Source organism: Schistocerca gregaria, chromosome 1, assembly GCF_023897955.1.
Source record: "Schistocerca gregaria isolate iqSchGreg1 chromosome 1, iqSchGreg1.2, whole genome shotgun sequence".
NCBI classification, from domain to species: domain Eukaryota; kingdom Metazoa; phylum Arthropoda; class Insecta; order Orthoptera; family Acrididae; genus Schistocerca; species Schistocerca gregaria.
In genome coordinates this window covers 1,071,987,529-1,072,007,655 of record NC_064920.1, presented here as the reverse complement: position 1 = coordinate 1,072,007,655, position 20,127 = coordinate 1,071,987,529, and the positions used below count along the sequence as shown (strand labels likewise).

General features: G+C 41.5%; 1 protein-coding gene across 2 annotated transcripts in view; it reads right to left on the bottom strand.

Moving 5' to 3' along the window:
- Window positions 1–20,127, bottom strand: part of LOC126281632 (golgin subfamily A member 6-like protein 22) — a 279,886-nt gene that overhangs the window by 179,327 nt on the left and 80,432 nt on the right. For both annotated transcript variants that reach the window (XM_049980769.1, XM_049980760.1), the window contains 3 exons: window positions 16,306–16,544; window positions 16,093–16,212; window positions 3,902–4,065 (listed from right to left, as the gene is read on the bottom strand). In XM_049980769.1, coding sequence (XP_049836726.1) covers window positions 3,902–4,065; window positions 16,093–16,212; window positions 16,306–16,544 — 523 coding nt within the window. The remainder of the gene's footprint in view (window positions 1–3,901; window positions 4,066–16,092; window positions 16,213–16,305; window positions 16,545–20,127) is intronic.

Here is a 20,127-nt window from a genome sequence, read left to right as displayed (position 1 = left end):
ACATCATCTAAGCCTTCTGACTTTTTATTTTTTAGCTTTTGAACAGTTTTATTGACTTCATTCTCTGTGGTTGGAAGTAACATCATTGTATCTAGTGCAACTATTTTTGCAGGTGTTTTGGGGAATTTTTGCTGTAACTTCTCTGCAATACTTGAAAAATGCTCGTTTACATAGTTTGCTAAGTGTTGTGGATCATTTATTACCTTATCCCCCTCCCTTAGCAGTATGTTATTCTGCGTTTGTTTGCCTCTCCCCGTTTCCTTTTTTATAACATCCCAGACTGCTTTGCTTTTATTCTCTGCATTATATATTATTTTGTCATTAAATGACTTTTTTGCAGCAATCAGCACCTTTCTATAAATCTTTTTGTATCTATGATAGAAATTTAAGAATTCTGGATCATTGTGAATCTTTTTCATGGAACTGAGGTGTTTAAGTGTTTGGGAGGACTTCTTAATACCTGCTGTTATCCATCTGTTTTTGTGAGATGTTGATACAGTCATGCATACTTTTGGAAATGCTGTTTCAAAGTTCAATTTAAACAATGTGGAGAATTTGCAGAATTTCATATTCACATTGGTTTCCTTATACACTTCATCCCAGCTTTGTTTTTCCAGTTCTTTTGAAAAATCTTTTATTTTGATTTCTGATAGATGTCGTTTATAGGCTTGTAGTTTAGGGAATGATTCGATGCCTGATTTTACTGTTGTTATTTGACAGAGATGGTCTGATAGTCCGAGATCTTTTACAGCTACATCACATTTTTCCCTGTCTATATTTGTGGCCACATGGTCAATTACTGATGCAGTCATTGTAGTAACCCTTGTTGCACTATTGACCAATAGGGACATGCCAAAACTTTGAAGGATATTTATGAAGGTGCTGCTGGATTCATTTATGATATTAGTGTTGATGTTTATGTCCCCACACAGAATTATGTTGACCTTTGTACTTGGGACTTTATCTAGAACTTCTGTTAATTTATTGAAAAAAGTGTCCACACTACCACTGGGAGATCTATACACACACAAAATGATTAATTTCTTGGTGATATCGAGCCCTGATAATTCAATAGCTGATATTTCAATGTGTTTGTCTTCACTTACTGTACTGAGGTCATGTCTAGATTTGAACTGTGTTCCTTTTCTGATATAAATGCATGATCCTCCACCCCTTGAAGTAGTTCTGCAGTAAGAGTTTGCCCTTTCATACAATGATAATACTACATGTTGGATTTCTGTGTCTCTACACCAGTGCTCAGTAATACAAACTACTGTGCAGTTCAAAGATTGGAGCTCAACTTCTAATGCTTGTATTTTATTTTTTATTGATTGCATGTTTTGATGGAGGATTGTTAAGTCTGTGAAATGCCCCATGTTACTCTTTCCGATGGTTTGTTTTTCTTTGTGACATCTGGTATGTGTGATTTTTGAAGTGTTATAATCTGTCTTGTGAGTGATTGTTTCAGTATTTTTTGAACTGCTAGAGATACTCTTTAGGCAGGGGAACCTGTTGTCTGGATTTATCCTAAAAAAGACCTACTTTTCCTACCTATGACAACAGGTATTTGACCATGTGTGGCCCGAGATCCACCCCCTATACTTTCATGAATCAGCTGTACCAATCTTCCCTTCCCAGTCCTGTTTAGGTGTAGGCCATGCCTAGTGAAACCCCATCTGTTGATAGTCCCGACGGGCACCAGAGAAACATGAGCAAAGTTGGCCGTCCTCAGAGCCATCCCCAGCCCCACATTGATTCGCCTCACAGCTCCATCAAGGTGTGGCTGATCATGACGCCGGAACAGCTCAACAAAGTGTACATTGGTGCCATGAGTCAGGGAAGCTATCTTGTCCAGGTCACCACCTATTTCATATGCCCCATCCCTGTCCAAACTGTTTCCCGCCCCACCCACTATCACTACATGGTCCTCTTTTGTAAAATCCTTACATAAAGACCCTAGGTCCTCTATCACATGACTTAGCCCTGCATTTGGTTTGAAGATACTGGTGGCCTGGTACGCTGCCCCTAAACTTTCCTGTAACTGAGGGCCTACACCTCGCCCATGGCTACTACCTAGCAGCAGCACTTTCTTCTTCCTAACACTTTGTACATTGCTAGGCTTCTTGGCCTCGGTTGAAGTGTGCTGCACATTTCCTGCTCCTTGTTCTACCTGAGGCTCTTCTCCACTTAACTCTGGCAGTGGCAGATACCTGTTTTTGGTGTTGATGATAAAACTATCAGATCGCGTTCTCTTTCTTCCTATCCTCCTACCAGCTGCCAGTTCCCAACCACCCTCCTCCCCCTATTTCCCTTGATCCTTATCAGTTCCTTCCTTGCTTCCTCCAACTGTGCCTGAAGGGCACAGATTTTCTTTTCCTGCTCCCCAATCAAAATGTTCCTACTGCATACTCTGCAGTTCCAGGAGAGAGCCTCTTCTGTTCTCCCAACATTCTCCCCACTGCATCCCCCCCAGTGAAAATATTTCCTACAAGATTGGCAACAAATCCCTCTACTCACTACCCTATAACAGCTCCCACATTTCTCACTCATGGTCAGTTTCGAAAGAATAGTTAAGTTTAAAGAATGTTTTAAATTTGTCAAGGTCGCGAGATTGTATGTCTGCAAGCAAAAAATAACGACACAAAGATCTTATGTGCGGTGGTTGTTGTTTTTCTACTGATTTAGAGGTGCAAAAACAGAAGAAAGAATTTGTAATTACTTTGCTTTTAGAGAATTTAAGTTATCAGGCGTGTTTGGTCAGGTTTTTAAACGTTTATAACTCGGAAAATTTAGACCTAGATCGCGTCTATCTAACTAGTAAACAATACGAAATGTGTTAGTTAAATACGATTTAGAAATGTTTAATTACACTTTTATTGCGACAATAGACACTGATGAAACTAGTAGCTGTCTTTTTTAAACGATTTTTGCACTATCAAGAAAACTTCCCCTTCCTGGGACAATGAATTCATGGTGTTCTTATTTCAATTTCCAGGAGTGTATTTGATCCAAATTGTTTTGCCATTAGTTTTGATCTTCTGATGACTTTGCTACAGAATAAATGTCAGCATTATCTGCATAAACCTAATTCAGCTGCTCAGATTTTCTCCTAAATCATTTACAAAGAGAAAGAACAGCAGTGGGCCTACAAGAGTACCTTAGGGAATGCCACTTCTATTTTACTCAATGAGATAAGAATAGCCTATTTGTATTTTTTCGCCAAAATCAATTGTACCTGAGCAAATACGTAAGGGCCTGTAATATGTAGGGATGAAAAAGTGACAAATGTTGTGAAACAGTCTATGTTTGTTTAAAATGAATTAATAGATCATCACAAATGTGACATACTTTCTTGGACAAAAAAGTAATAAACTAAAAGCTTTACTATGTTAATTCTAATGTTGATGTCTTGTAACTAGTGTCTAATTCAGGGTTGTCAAACTTTTTCCATGGTGGAACACTTTGGGAATCCTTGTGCTTTGATTAATCACCTGCATTTTGAAGGTTGGTAAAATTTTTAGAAGATGAGAAAAACTTGGTTTATTCAGTGATTACTTCAGTTCTAAATCATAACTAATAACACAGAAACTATTACAAAATTTTAAAAATTTATTAGTATTGTCAAAATTTCAGAAAAACTGCATGTTATTAACAGTTTTCATGGAGCACTTATTCACTCCCCACAGAACACCAGTGCTCTGCAGAATAGATTTTGGGAAATCTTAGTCTAATAAAATGATAATGTTACAGATGATATCAGTATACATAAAACTTAGTGGAAGTCAAAATAACATGAATGTGTGACATACTCAAAAGTTTTAGCCATGTCTACAGTATTAGTTACCATTACTCACTTTTTTGCAATGAAAAAAAAAAGATATAATCTACAGGAATGACTCACCTTGAGCTCGGTCACCAGACATCATTTTAGCATTGCTTAGAGCACTCTTTGTCTCATCTAGCTTCTTCTCGATTTCATTCTTCTGCAATTCTAATTCATTCTTCAGGTTTTCCATTGCAATCTTCTGACTGATTGTAGTTTCCAGTTCTTTATCCAGTTTTCGCCTGTTTTAGGAATTAACAACTTTAAGTTGAATGTAGGTACACGCAAATTCAAATCCAGAAAAGATTATTAACACAGTAGTGCATACCTACCTGTTGTTGATTCCAGAACAAATAGGACACACAAAAGGAGAAAAACAACACAAATGAAAGACAACAGATGTTGAATTCTAAATGTCTTGATGTCTAAAATAGTTCCTTCACTAGAAGGGAATGTTACTTAGGAGTCTAATCATGCAATGGATCAAAACAGAAGAATGTTCATGTGCTGTACTCCAGCCTGCATAAGAAGATCCTTGACAGCACACAAAGCTGTTGCAAACTGTGAAGCGCTAACAACAGCAAGCGAAAACAGTAGCCATCTACAGAGCTGTGATAACGTGTAGTAGTTGTCATAGAGAAGTTTACAAAATACTGCCAATGATCATCTTACACCAACCCAATCACAGAAGGCAAGAGTGTGAAAGGAATATACTAGAGCACACTTTCATACTAACGAAATTAATTTGTAAAATTCATCTGTATATTCATAATAATTTGTATTATTTTTTATTACTTCATATTACGGAACTTAATTTGTAACTTTATTAGCAAGTAAGGAAAGAACTGGAAAATATCTTGTTTCAATCTTGTGCTTCAATTTGTCTGACCCTTTTCCCCCTCTTTTGCTAATAAGAGCATCTCATGTTCCAAATGATAGTTAAATTTTTCAGGTGCCTGTCATTTTGCTGCTTCATAGCAACCAGATATTTTTCTTTATTTTAATGCCATTTTGGTAAAGAGAAGGTGATCAAGTCCTTCATGGATGATCAGCTCATGGCAAAGCAATGGATCAAGAAAGACACAAGTCACAGATAAGAAAACAGAAGAGAAAATAGACTACAGCAAATACTAAAATTGTAGAACGACATTAATGAGTGCCATGTAAGCCTTACATCAAAGTTGAAAAATAAGGCAACAAAATTACTTTGTAAATGTGCTGTAGTTTTCTTTTTCACCTTTTGTCAAGAATTACTTGTTTTGATCAGAACACTCAAGCATACATATCATTTTGTGATTCGCACAAAGTTCATGTGTGACAGTACAGTACAAGCATATTCTAAAACCAACATCGACACGTCGTCAACGTGGTCAGGTGGCACATTGCAACGTAAAATGAAGGACTGGACGTCTGCGTCTCTAGTACCAGAAATGTCTTCAAGACCTGTGAATGGGGATGATGGTGACATGTCTGAGGAACCCGCGAACTGCGGTGGTGAATCATTGGATGGGGAAAACCCAACCATAGGTTGAACGGACTCGTTAGCAGGTTCGTCAAAAGAACATGTGCTCGGGCAGTCCGACTGGGATATCTGAGGGGTGTCAAGAGTCTACGAAGGCAGGCTTGAGCTTGTTTAGAGAAACGGTTTGCAGGCAATCTTTTATCATAATGCCGAACATCGTCTTGCCCCTCTGGGGTACTTCGAAGGGGCCGAGGTAAGGGGGTTGTAAGGGTTGTCTGACAGAGTCATCCCTGGGCATGGCGTATGAGCAAGAGCTGATTGTGGTCGGCACGTAAGTGTCAGGTGGGGAATGGCTGACAGGTGGGTGTAGCTGGGTGTTTCTAAAGTGTGCACGTGTCCTTCCGATGAACTCTGGGAAGGAGGGGGAATCCCTGGGATCTTGGGGGAGAGTTAGTTCCTTAGGTAAAACCGGGTTTTCACCGAAAACGAATTCGGAAATCGTCCCGTGTAAATCTGGTTTAAATATAGAACATGGGCCCAGCAACACACAACGAAGTGCCTTGGACCAGAGACAGTCATGGCACCAGAATGCAGTTTTAAGGATGTGGTGCCATCGTTCCCTCAACCCGTTGCTTTGTGGATGATAGGCTGTCCTACGGATCTTTTTAATACCACAAGGAATACAGAGAATCATAAAAAGTGCAGATTTGAACTGTCGACCTTGGTTGGCTGTGATGGAAGACCGACAGCCAATCCTAGTGATCCAGGAAGAAACTAATCCTTTGGCCACAGTTTCTGCTGTGATGTTGGGTAAGGAGGTGGCTTCCACCCAACAAGGCATTCGGTCAACGGAGGCAGGGGACTGATAATGTCAATATGTACATGATGGAAACGTCCCTTAGGGATGTCAAACTTACCAAGAGGTGTGATGTCCTATTTTGTTTCGTTGACAGGAAATGCAGCTGTGTGCCTATGTTTGACAGTCCCGTTTCACATCTTCCCACAGAAAATGTTTGGTGACAAGGCAAGTGGTGGCTCGGATGTCAGGGTGGGCGAGATTATGCAAGGCGTCGAAAACATGTCGGCACAGTGTGGGTGGGAGGAAAGGCAACAGAATGCCCGTAGGATAGTCACACCACACTTCATCCAAAATGCCAGGGAACTTAGCCTTGGTAAACACGAGTGAAGACTGCGGTTCCGTGAGCAGACCCTGAGTATCCTTGTCCGAAGCCTGTAGAGCAGTGAGTGGATAAATCGACAATACTTGAAACGGCATTGATCCGCGAGAGAAAATCAGCAGGGATGTTCTCCGTGCCTTTGAATTAGCATACGTCTGTAGTAAATTGAGAGACCAGGTTGAAGTGGCAGACCTCGGGTGGATGCAGAAGGCGTCCACCAGCAATTGTGACCAGTAAGAATGAAGAAAGGATGGCCCTCGATGTCAGTGCAGAAGTGTTTGACGGCCTTGTACACCGCCAAAAGCTCTCTTATCAAAATTGAAATATCTCTTCTGTGCTGTAGACAATTGCTTGGAGAAGAAATGAAGTGGTGAAACTGTGTCGCCTTTGCTCTGTTGTAATACTGCCGTGACCACAATGTCGCTGGCGTCCATAGTGATGAACAAATTGGCAGTCGGATCAAGGTGGGCGAGTACGACTGCATCAGCTAAAACTGTTTTAAGAGCCCTGAAAGCTTCTAGCACGGGTTCAGTCCAACGGACTGATTTAACGCCCAAAGTTTGTTTGCCAGAGAGTGCGTCTGTCAGCGGGGCCTTCACAGCGATGGCAGAAGGTAGATGACAGTGGTAGTAATTTATGGTACCTAGGAAGCGTCTGAGTTCTTTGTACATAGCTGGGGGTGGCAGTGACGTGATAGCCTCCATGCGGGATTTGGGAGGCTGTATTCCATCTGTGGAGACAATGTAACCCAGAAATGTCACAAAAGACTGATGTATTTGGAATTTTTCTTTGTTGACATCAACACAGTTGGATGCCAAAGTCTGGAGGACCTGGGATAAATGATCTTCATGATCTTCAGTCGATTTTCAGAAAATGAGTATGTCATCCAGGTATGTGAAGCAGAACTTGAATCGTCATAAAATTGAATCAATGAAACATTACCGCGTGAGGTGGCGCAGTGGTTAGACACTGGACTCGCATTCGGGCCATCCTGATTTAGGTTTTCTGTGATTTCCTCAAATCACTCCAGGCAAATTCCGGGATGGTTCCTTTAAAAGGGCACGGCCGACTTCCTTCCCCATCCTTCCCTAATCCGATGAGACTGATGACCTCGCTGTCTGGTCTCCTTCTCCAAACAACCCAACCCAATGAAACATTACCACATTTGTGCCACATTCTGCAAACCGAATGGCATGTAGCTGTACCGGAACAAACCGAGTGGCAATGATGATCGCAGTCTTTGGAATGTCTTCTGGCAATACGGAAATCTGGTGATAAGCATGTTTGGAGTCAATCACACTGAAGATTCTGGCACCGATAACACATGAGTGAAATCGTTTATGTTTGGCTCGGGGTAATTGTCCATGGTAGTGCAAGCATTTAAACGTCTGTAATCACCACACATTCGATAAGAACCATCGTGTTTGGTGACAAGGTGAATTGGTGAAGATCAATTGCTGTCAGACAGCTGTAGGATGCATGCCTCCAGAAGTTCGTTAATTTGCTGCCAGGCCACACACAACTTAATGGGGTTGAGGCGTCTAACCTTGTGTTTAATAGGAGGGCTAGCAGTGGTAATTATCTTGTGTGTCATTCCGACAGTGATGGAAGAGAATGAGAACTGCACACGAGGCTGAGTTAACATTCTGATGTGAAGTTTTGGGACAAGTGAGGTGCGATGAGGTGTAGCCGTTAGCATGAGTGGGAAAAGGCAGCACAAAATCACATGCCTATTATGTGAGCGTGGCTTGCACTTGTTTGTAGAGGTCAGTTGCGTGCACAGCATGGAGCGGATCGACTGTCTGTTGTTAACTTTGCCTTGGGCAACTGACGCGGGCGAGAGAGCCACTGGTGTCGCGCGAGGGACAGCAATGTCCGCAAAGTTGTTTGGCTGGCGCGCAGGAGAGGGTGAATGTTTATCAACAAGCGGGGCGGGTGCCTACATAGTGGGTGTGATCGTGCTGTGCGAGCGACTGTTATTAGAGACAGTGTTTGAAACATGAGGCAGTGCTCATAATGGGCACTTGGGCAGTGTGGAGATCACTAAACGCGAATCATCACACACAATGAATGTTTTTGAACTAACCTGATGAGTGTTCGAATTGATGCTGGGTGATGAAGTTCGATCCGGTGAAAGAAGTGCAGATTGCAGTTTCAACAGCGAGGTGCAGGCCACAGCGAGCTCATTGTGAGTGTCAGCGATGCACTGTTTCAGCTCATCATTCTCCCGGCAGAGGTGCACTGCTGAGTCATATTCAGAAAGTAGTTAGTGACACAGGTCACAATCTTACCTGCGAGGCAGAACATTCGCAAACTAAATCCAAAGTTGCAGCGGAAACAGAATGAGGAGAATGGGTGCCAGAGCACGGTATCTGAGTGTTAGACAGGTGGTGTAACACTGAACACTGGACTACGTTCAGGGAGAGCTTGTAATGTGACAAAAAATCCATCCCGAGAATTGGTTCGCCGATGTCAGCGATGTAGAAGGTCCACAGGAAACACAGAACCGATAGTTTGTAATGTTGATGCATTGACAGCTCGTAGGAGAGACTTTGTCGATGAATAGTCAGTAGGAGCCAATGATTGAGGTATGATAGACACTTCAGCACCAGTATCAATTAGGTAGACAAACTGCGATGAAATGTCTGTCACATATAAACGACCTCTCAGCCGGGGGACAAGTGGACGGAGTGCAATGTTAGGGGACACCTCTGAAGTTCCCTGCAGGACTCAGCGCCACTCAATTCCTGCAGCCTGCATTTGAGTGTTGGCAAGGTAACCTGAACTTCTTGACCTCAGCCCCAAAAATCTTGTGGTACCAACAGTAGGGATAAGCCGGATGTGGCGGTGGCGGTGACTGTGATAGCGGGGGGAGGCTTGTCCTCATTGATTTATTCTGGGACATAAACAGGGATGTATGGAGTGTGGGTGAGTCTTAAGTGCTCGGAAAGAGGAAAGAGCGAATGAGTACTGCCTGGCGGTGTTGAAGGCATGGAAGTGGAATGCGCCCTGCCCCTGCCTGCAGACGGCCGGTAAACAGGAGGTGTAGTGTCACACAGCGATGGGGGATGAGCTGGGTGTCTCTGGTGCAGGAGAGCATACAGTTGATCTGAGATGCGAAGGCGAGAACCGATAGACTCGAAAGAATGTGGCAGTAGTTGTATCTGTAGGTCGGTAGGTAACTTGGCAGACCATACCACCCACAGAGTGACGTCTGGCATCGTGTGTTCACTCATGAGTAACATGAGACGACGCTAAAGTTGGCTGTGCACACTGGCCACGCACCCTTCATGGCAGGACCATAAAACACTGGTGAAATCTGTTGGGGGTCGCACTGTCGTAGTACAACATTGCTGGGTGAAGAGGCTATAGTGAGTGTACTGGTACCCATGTGGTTACAGAACTGGGCCGCTGATCCGGTGGTTTGTTCTGGAGAACTGGATGCATAAAAATGTCTTTACTGATTTGTAAGGAAGGTGAGGCTGGCGTAGCTTGGTAATAGTTGAATGTGTGTGTGTTTTGCACAAATGACAGTGTTGCACACAGCACTACTGTAACTGATGTGGCGTGTAGAGAACCAAAGCATGTGTGCAAATTTCGGTCCCTTTGAACTTTGTACGAGCGATTGATCATCACACTATTTAGTAGATCATTCACTTCACTTTTCACTTGTTGTTAAACATAATCCGGCAAAACAAAACCTGAATCCATTGTTTGAGGTAACTGCATAACACTCGGTCGTTGTGGAGTTACTAAAGTAGAGGTTATCCTTGTCGCAGATCGTAAATCATTGTCAATTAGCCGCGAAATAACCGACGGTGTACAGTTGAGTTGCCCTGGTTGTAAGAGTTGGTAGTGAAAAAGCAGGGGAATAGGAGAAAACAGAGACATGATGGTAAAGGCAGATTTTTGTACGTTTGATGTAATTCAGTTGCTCCACTCCTGTGTGGTATTGAGTTATGAGGGGAAAGCTCCTTTGTGGCCGGACGGTGGGACTTAGGGAGGTGGTGGGAGAGTGGAAAGATAAGGAATGGGAGATTTGTTTTTGTACAAGGTTGGGAGGATAATTACAGTCTGTGAAGGCTTCAGTGAGACCTGTGGTATATTTCAAGAGGGACCGCTCATCACTGTAGATGCGATGACCATGGGTGGCTGGCTGTGTGGAAAGGATTTCTAGGTATGAAACGAGTGGCAGCTGCCAAAGTGGAAGTATTGCTGGTGGTTAGTAGGTCTGATATGGATGGAGTTACAAATGTAGCCATCTTTGAGGTACAGGTCGACATCTAGGAAGGTGGCTTGTTGGGTTGAGTAGGACCAAGTAAAAGGAATGGGGGAGAAGTTGTTGAGGTTCTGGAGGAATGTGGATAGGGTGTCCTCACCATCGATTCATATCGCAAAGATGTCATCGATGAATCTGAACCAGGTGAGGGGTTTAGGATTCTGGGTTTTTAGGAAGGATTCCTCTAGATTGCCCATGAATAGGTTGGCATTGGGTGGTGCCATGCGGGTACCCATAGCCGTACCCTGGATTTGTTTTTAGGTAATGCCTTCAAAGAAGAAGTAATTGTGGGTGAGGATATAGTTGGTCATGGTGACTAGAGAAGAAGTAGTTGGTTTGGAATCCATCGGGCACTGGGAAAGGTAGTGTTCAACAGTGGAAAGGCCATGGGTATTAGGAATGTTAGTCTAAATACTGATGAGCAGGGCACCGTGTAATAAAGGTGCAGGAACTGTGGAGAGTCGGTGGAGAAAATGGTTGGTATCTTTAATGTAGGACGGTAGGTTCGAGTAATAGGTTGAAGGTGTTAATCTACGAGAGCAGAGGTTCTCTCAGTGGGGGCAAGTAACCAGATACAATGCAGCATCCTGGGTGGTTAAGTTTATGGACTTTAGGAAGCATGTATAAGTTAGAAGTGCGGGAAGTGGTAGGGGCGAGCAGAGAGATGAAATCCAGGGAGAAGTTCTGGGATGGTCCGAAGGATTTTTAGTAGTGACTGCAGATCCTGCTGGATTTCTGGAATGGAGTCACTGGGCAAGGTTTGTGGGTGGAAGTATCTGACAGCTGGTAGAGTCCTTCTGCCAGGTAAGCCTTGTGGCCACAAAGGAGCATTCCCCTCATAACTCAGTACTACCTAGGACTGGAGCAACTGAATTACATTCTCTGCCAGGGTTTCAACTACGTTTTGCCATGCCCTGAAATGAGAAATGTTCTGACCACTATCCTTGCCACCCCTCCCACAGTGCTATTCTGCCGTCCACCAAATCTACACAATATACTCATTCATCCTTACACAACCCCTGCTCCCAACCACTTACCTCATGGCTCATATCCCTGTAACAGACCTAGATGCAAGACCTGTCCCATACATCCTCCCACCACCGCCTACTACAGTCCGGTCACAAACATCACCTATCCCATCAAAAGCACGGCTACCGGTGAAACATGTGATCAACAAGCTAAGCTGCAGCCACTGTGCTGCATTCTATGTGGGCATGACAACCAACAAGCTGTCTTTCTGAATGAATGGCCACCAACAAACTGTGGTGAAGAAACAAGTGGTCCACCCTGCTGCTGAACACGCTGCCAAACATGACATTCTTCATTTCAATGACTGCTTCACAGACTGTGCCATATGGATCCTTCCCACCAGCACCAGCTTTTCTGAATTACACAGGTGGTAACTCTCCCTGCAATAATCCTACTTTCCGTAACCCTCTTGGCCTCAAACTTCGTTAATCACTGTCCTTTATTTGACAGTCTGTTTGTTGTGCCTACCAGTGACTCAGCATCTCCACTGTATGGTGAGAAGCAAATTTCCTTTCATAACGTAGTCACATTCCATCCTGGTTTTTCCAATGTTTGATAGTTCAATTTAGGATATACAACAGTTTAAATTTCATAAAATTTGCTACTAGTATCATGATTACCAACATAATACCAATTCTTATACTCCAAAGAGTGGTACAACAAATGTTTCATATTTGCTAATGGCTGTTGTGAGAGCAAAACCTACAATACATTTTGTAGCCAAGGTCGTGCACCAAGGCCACGCACCCAGTTGATAAAGTGGCCATTTTCATGCATAGCAGCATGAGTTACAGAACTGTGTTTTGCATGGGTCAGTGTAAAAGTTATGGTCATGCCAAACATACCAGTAGCAGTATTTTGAATCTGTTATGTAATAATCATATGCAGTTTCAGGTCTTTTTTTTAAGATGAAAGATCAAATTGATAACAAATGTGTAATTGTGAGGCTTCAGTTGTAAGCTATCTATTGATGTCACTGAAAATGTATAATATGTTACCTTCTGAAAGTCAGTCATTACCACTGGAAAATATCACAGTGGGAATTCAGAATACACTAAAAATACAATCTCTGTGTTCAGTTGATAAATCTATTTACACTGACACTGCTTAATGGACTTTTGAAATCGCAAGAAAATTTATCCAAAATATACAGTGCTTTTACATTTTCAGCTATAAAATTTGTCTTAATTTGAGTAGGTAGTACTTTAAACTAAGTGAAGTATTAATTGCTTATATATGTTACCAAGGTACTTCTATTTCATTGTATGTATATTCACAACAGTATGAATTCCTGTATTGTAAGTCTGACACTGTCTGCCCAGTAATAACAGGTGAATATTAATACATATGTGGTACCAAATGGTAATATGAAACAACGAAAAATCCATGATGGTATAATGTCAGTATTATGAAAAGGACACTTGTTACTCACCATCTAGTGGAGATACTGAATTGCAGGTAGGCACAATAAAAAGACCATCAGAAAGTAAGCATTTGGCCAACAAGGCCTTCATCAAAAATAGACGACACACACACATGCACTTACGCAAACATAACTCACACATGACCACAGCCTCTGGCTGCTAAGCCTGGCCTCAGCAGCCAGAACTGTGGTCATGTGCATGTGAACTGCATACATGTCAGTGTATTTGTGTAAGTTATCTATTTCTGATGAAGGCCTTGTTGGTGAAAAGCTTATTTTCTGACAGTCTTTTTGTTGTGCCTAAACTGTGACTCAGCATCTCCACTACGTGGTAAGAAGCGACTATACTTTTTATGCTGAGTCGCAGCATCTCCACTATATGGTGAGTAGCAATTTTCCTTCTCATAATATTGTTACATTCCATCCTGGATTTTCCATTGTTTCATTTAAGAAATATGAATTATGAATGAATGAATGAATGTCACTGCTGCTTACTTGTTCTTCATCACACAGACATGCCACACTATGTTTTTAAAATACCTCATCTGTGTGAGGCAAAGTTGTCACTATGTACTACCTTATCTGATCTACAAGGACTGGTTACCATTTTAACTATGTCTGTTGGAAATTGCTAAGTCAACAGGCCAGTTTCATAAAAATGATGATACAAGTTTCACTACACACTCAAAGAACTTGATGAAAATGCTAAGTATTTGTTTGCTCTGCATCAGGAATTATCTTCAGTAGTTATTATCTGAAGATGATTATTGATGAACTGAACAAATTCAGTAGCTTCTCATTGTGGGACACTTCACTTTATAATGCACTTTTCTGAAAGCGACATCACAAAAATCAGTAAGACACCCAGACTCACAAAGCCTTTCAGTCATGTGAGACACAGAACTACTTTTTTTGAGCTGATAGAGAGATCCAAATATTGCAAAAGATGCCATGGACCCAATTTGTCTAAACGGCATTGTACATGCCAGTAGCAATTTCACATATGTGTAGGGTGTTTCCTTGTGGCTTGGATTTCAGTTTACTTGGTTGTGTCTATGGATTATACCAGGGGTATGCAAAATAATGTGAACAGTGGTAGTAATGGGATGGTTGTCTGAGGGTCAACAACACAGGTAAGGCACATGTCCCACTGGACTGTGTATGTTCAGTATGGACAAGGCATCAGTGCAGGTTGTTTACGAGTAGTGCACACTTCTTATTTGCATTCAGAGGATGAGGTCGATGTACAATGAAAGACCTAACTGAGTTCCAAAGAATGCAGATTCTAGGGGCTCAATTAGCTGGAGCATCAGTAACCAAGACAGCAAGCTTATTGAATGTTTCAAGAGCAAAACTAACAGTCCTGGAAGCCTACACTATACATGGACGGACATCAAGACGTAAACATAATAATGGGTGCAAATAAAAACTAAATGGCAATCATATGCTAACACAAATTGTATCAAAACAATACAAAACTATGGCGGCTAAAGTGACTACAGTGCTCAATAGCCATCTTCGAGACTCCATATCTATCGACACTGAATCAGCGTTTTCAGTATTTCCAAGACTGGGCTGAATTTATGTCTGGAGAATGCCAAAAGAAGTCTGCAATACTGATTGCTTGATTCCAACAGTTAAGCACAGAGGTGGAAGTATGATGGTGTGGGCACCCATATCATGGTATTCTGCTGGTCCCATCATTACTCTCAAAGGCCATGTAAAGCCAACGATTATGTGAACATTTTAGCTGATCAGGTGCACCCTATGTTTCAAATGTAGTTTCCCAACAATGAAGCCACATTTCAGGACAATAATGCACTCATTCACACAGCCAAAACAGTACAATCGTGGTATGAGGAGCATGCAACAGAAATGCAGCATCTTCCCTGGACTGCACAGTCCCCGGACTCGAACATTATCGAATCCTTGTGGGCGGTATTGTAGCACAGACTCCGGAGCAGATTTCTGCCTCTCTCATCACTACAGGAGTTAAAAGAGAATCTGATTGAAGAGTGGCGTAAATTCCATTAGAGACTATACAATCATTATATGTCTGTATTCCAAGAAGAATCAAAGCTGTATTACAGGCAAACAGGGGTCCAAACACTTCTTAATAAACCATTCCCAAGTGAATACAGGCGTTCACATTATTTTACCTATCCCCTGTATCTATCCCGTGATCATTCTTCTGAGGTGATACTCAACTGCCACTATCACATACAGCTTCCACTACACAAATAAAGAATCATGTATCTGTGTCTGTATTATGGGCAGTTACATAGTTCTAATGCGGCATGTTTAGCTCGCAATCATAATGAACTGGACTTAATTTTAGATTAACTGCACAAAAACGCACTTATAGTATCACATATTAAGAGATTATTCTGTGGAATACATCAATCCTTAATTATTCAAGGATGTATGCTTTTACTTTGGTTTTGAAATTAATTTCATTATCTCTTTAGATGACAGTGTAATTAGTGAAAATTTTGGCTGTCAGAATAATCAACTGCTTCAAATGTCAAGTATACAGAACATTAAAATTCTTCCAAATCACATCACTGTAGGATACCTCTCTCAGGTTTTCACCAACAATCAGTCTTTCCTTCTCATACCATCCGGCAAGCCTCCCCTGACCTGGGGGTTCTGGGTGACTTTTCTAAACTTTACCCCTTTCCCTAAACCTCTCTAATCCTTTTCCTTCATCCCTCTTCCTTCCCCTTCCATTCTTCTGCCAGAAGTAGTAGCCACTGGCTTCGAAAGCTAGTAAAAGTTATATTCTTTTGTGTGTATGTTCCCCTGCTGCTACTTGGTCAGTAGCTGTTTTTATCCATCCATTTACATTATATTAAGAAATTTTTAATTACATATGTACATAAATATTTCTGAACTTACTTTTCATCTTGCTCTGCACTTAACATGACAGTCAACTCATTAATTTTAGAATTCAATTTGCTTATTGTATCCTCGTGTTTTCGCTCTTTTTGGTTCATAATTCTCTTTAATTCTTCCACCCTACAGTAAATAAACACAGTCATCAGTACTTAAAGCAATAGGAGAAACGTGACCACAACACTCACCAAATCCTGTTATGAATTAAAATGCTACCTTTGTTCCAAAGCTTCTTTTTGCTTCTCAAGTGCCTGTTTACTTTCCTTTAACATTTTTGTTGTCTCAGACACGTCATTTAATCGCATAGCATGAGCACGGTCTCTAGATCGAATCTGACTTTCAAACTTTCTCATCTGAGAATGGAAGCCCTGAATTCTGTTCTCCTGTGATGTAACTTTCGACTCTACATCTTTTATTTTCTGGCGAGCATTATTCAACAGAGTATCTGTTTCAACCTGTAAGAAAAATTTAACATCAATTTAAATAACATAATAAAGCAAATGATGTGTAAATGTCATGAGCATCGAAATCATAAAGAAATATATAGATCAGTCATTACAAATATCTGTTATTTTAAGGAGAATAAGAAAAATTATGGAAAACACAGCCGTGAATTGGGAGAGCATTCATAGTTATAGATAGATAACATGCAATTTGTGTAACACCTGGCAACTACTCATAAATGTACATCCACACTCTGCAAAATACTGTGAAATGAATGGCAGATAGTACTAGTATGAGTATAGGCTTTCTTCCACTTCCATTCACATATGGAGCACAGGGACAATGACTGCTCGAATTCATTTGCATGCAAAATTGCAACATCAAAACCATCTTCCAACCACCAATAAGGACATAAGATATTGTTTGCTTTATAAAGGACCCAGTGAAACTTCATACATATGAATGAAGTTGCCAATGCATTGAGCAAACACAAAAATTTACCTTGAAACACTGTATGGAACACATTAGTACTGTACATTTGGGACACAGTCAAATCAGCAATGGTTCAGCACAACCTAATTGTAGAACATACCAGGTGATTGTGACTAAACTTTCCCTTTTTAACATGTTATAGCATAGAAACTATTTACCATACGAGTACCGAACTTGGTAGCATTAGTGTCCAGAGTATGGGGGTGCATGATTTCCATGTGTCACAGTGCCACCATCCTGTTCCAACTATGTACATCAAGTGCCGTGATCAGTCACTGTGATTCATAGTCTCACACACCTGACCATTTGCAGTGCACTTGTTGACGTGTCAACATGAGGTTGGAGAAAAGGAGCAGGACATTATTGGTGAAGCTCTATTATCGAAACAACAGTAACGCTGCAGCTGCACTTTGAGAATATTGCCAGCTGAAAGTATTACGGAAGGTTCCTCTATCTCCACCTGTTGTGCAGAGAATGATGAAGAAGTTTGAATCAATGGGAGAACTGGGCAGGTGTGAAATGGAACCACTTTCCCATTTCTATCCTTCCCATTACTACATGCAGATCTTAATTATGCATTATTAATTTTAATTGTTATTCAAATAAGTTTTATATTGTGTGCACATCTTAATTACCCATTTTCTGGTAATATAATTGTTGATATTAATTTTAGTTGTTAATTCATTAATCTTCCATATCCAAAGATGTTAATGTTTTCTCAATTGCTTGTTCTTTTGAGGAGATGGGTTTTGGAGGGAAGTTTTCAATGGCAGTTGAATGCACATCGCTGGTGTTGATGGAACAATTGGGCAGTGGAAATGATTTGTATTTTTTGTGACTAAACAATGACGACTCAGAAATTCCTCAGATTATTATTGCAACATACACATACGCGAAGACCAGCTGCAGTAAGACCTAGGATTCTCTTTCCTAGTGGAGCAACCTATGCTCCAAGTATTTTACGTTAACTATTGCTTTTGCCAGCAACAGAGAACTGACTCTGCAAATATAAGTCTTTTAGTTTTTCCAGATGTTTTTCTGGTGGTGGAGGAAACAAAGAAATATGTGCCTAATTCTGTAAGTGCAGACATTACTATTCGGTGTAATCCTTAATGTGTGAAGACCCTCTCATCACATCGATAGTAACTGGGATAGCAATTGGAAATCTTCCCAAGGTAGAGGGAACATTTCAGGTGGTTGATGAAATCACTGTTGCTATGGAAGAGAACACTATGCACAATTCCTGACCATCAAGCAGTGCACTTACTGTGTCATGACAATTAAACATCCCTTGGTCCACCATCTGGAAGGTGCTTCGAACCTTTCTCAAACGGTATCCAAACAAGATACATATCATACAGCAGCTTGCACCACAGGAGGTACAACCATGTGTTGAAGAGAACACTATGCACAATTCCTGACCATCAGGCAGTGCACTTGCTGTGTCATGACAGTTGAACATCCCTTGGTCCACCATCTGGAAGGTGCTTCGAACCTTTCTCAAACGGTATCCAAACAAGATACATATCATACAGCAGCTTGCACCACAGGAGGTACAACCATGTGTTGACTTCGCTCTCTACTTTCTCTCAAGGATTGAAGTTGACGAGGGTTGGCTCTGGACCATCCTATGGACAGACGAAGCTCAATTTTCTCTGACAAGTAAGGTGAACGCAGAGAATTGCCGAGTGTGGAGATCTTCACCTCCAGTCACTGTGCATGAAGTTCCTCTGTATGGTGAATGTGTCACTATATGGTGTAGCTTCATGGCTACATTCATCATTGGCCCATTCTTATTTGAACAGGTAACTGGGATAGCAATTGGAAATCTTCCAGGACCAAAAATGTGCAGTGTGACTAGCCAGCATTACTACAATATGCTTTGCTAGCATAACATACCCACACTACAGGAGAGACACACATTGAACTCAACAGTTTTCATGCAAGATCGGGAGAGAGACATATTGAACTCAACAGTTTTCATGCAAGATGGGTCCCCCCTGCACATTGCTCGTGAGGTTCACCTGCTTCTCCAAAATATGTTTGGAAATCATCAAATTATCAGCTGATTGTTTCCAAATGTTTTGTCGCCATGATCACCTGATCTCCCTCCCTGTGATTTCTGGTTGTGGGGCAACATGAAGAACAAGGTTTACCAGGGGAGCATTCACACATGTGCTGAGATGAAACACAGCATATCAGGAGAGGTAGCCAGCAGACCTATAGGCATGGTTCATTCTGTTGTGCAAAATGCAATCCTGCACTTTCAGACTCTTCTGGACACTGATGAGCACCATATTGAGCCCCTTTTTGAAGCATTAATGGCACCAGTATGTAATGGTATGACATACTATAGCAGCACAATAAAAGTGTTTCAATTGAATTGATTCTGCATTATTTCTCTTCCCAATGTCTTTGATATTAATCTACCAAATTCGGTCCTCGTACAGTAGTTAGTTTTCATGTTATACGGAAAGTTTAATTATAACCGCTCGGTATGTTGACTTTGAGAACACCAATTTGCTGTGACAAATCAAAGGATATCAGAAAAATGCCATAAAGGAATCTGTAGAAATAAGGATCCACAAGTACCCTGTCAATAGGGATAAAGATTTTCAGCTAAGTGCCATGTGGTAATTTGGCATGAGTGGCTATGCTGATAGCTGATGGGCAGCACACAAGGCTGATCATGAGTGTTCTCAGATATTCGAACACAGCTTCCAGTCCAAACCCAATTCACACACCCCTCTTCCTGCCTGGTAGCCACACAAGACTGGAGCATCCTCAACCAAATGAAGGGAGCGGCCACCCACAGTACTTCAATATGGGGAATCTGAACTATCTTGACAGTTCACCAGAAGATAGTATTAGGTGCTGTTCACACTGGGAAGATACAACTTGTGATAAGACACATTGCAAAGAAGGTCACAAAATGCAACACTTATCAGTATGTCACTCAAGCTCCCATTGGATCAATACAATTGCAATGTGACTTAGCAACCAACAAGACACCATGAGTCACAGTTCAAATCATGAGCTCTACTGAAGAGCGCATTATTTTGGCTCACCAGTATTTATATCTCAAACAACTGAAAAGGGAAA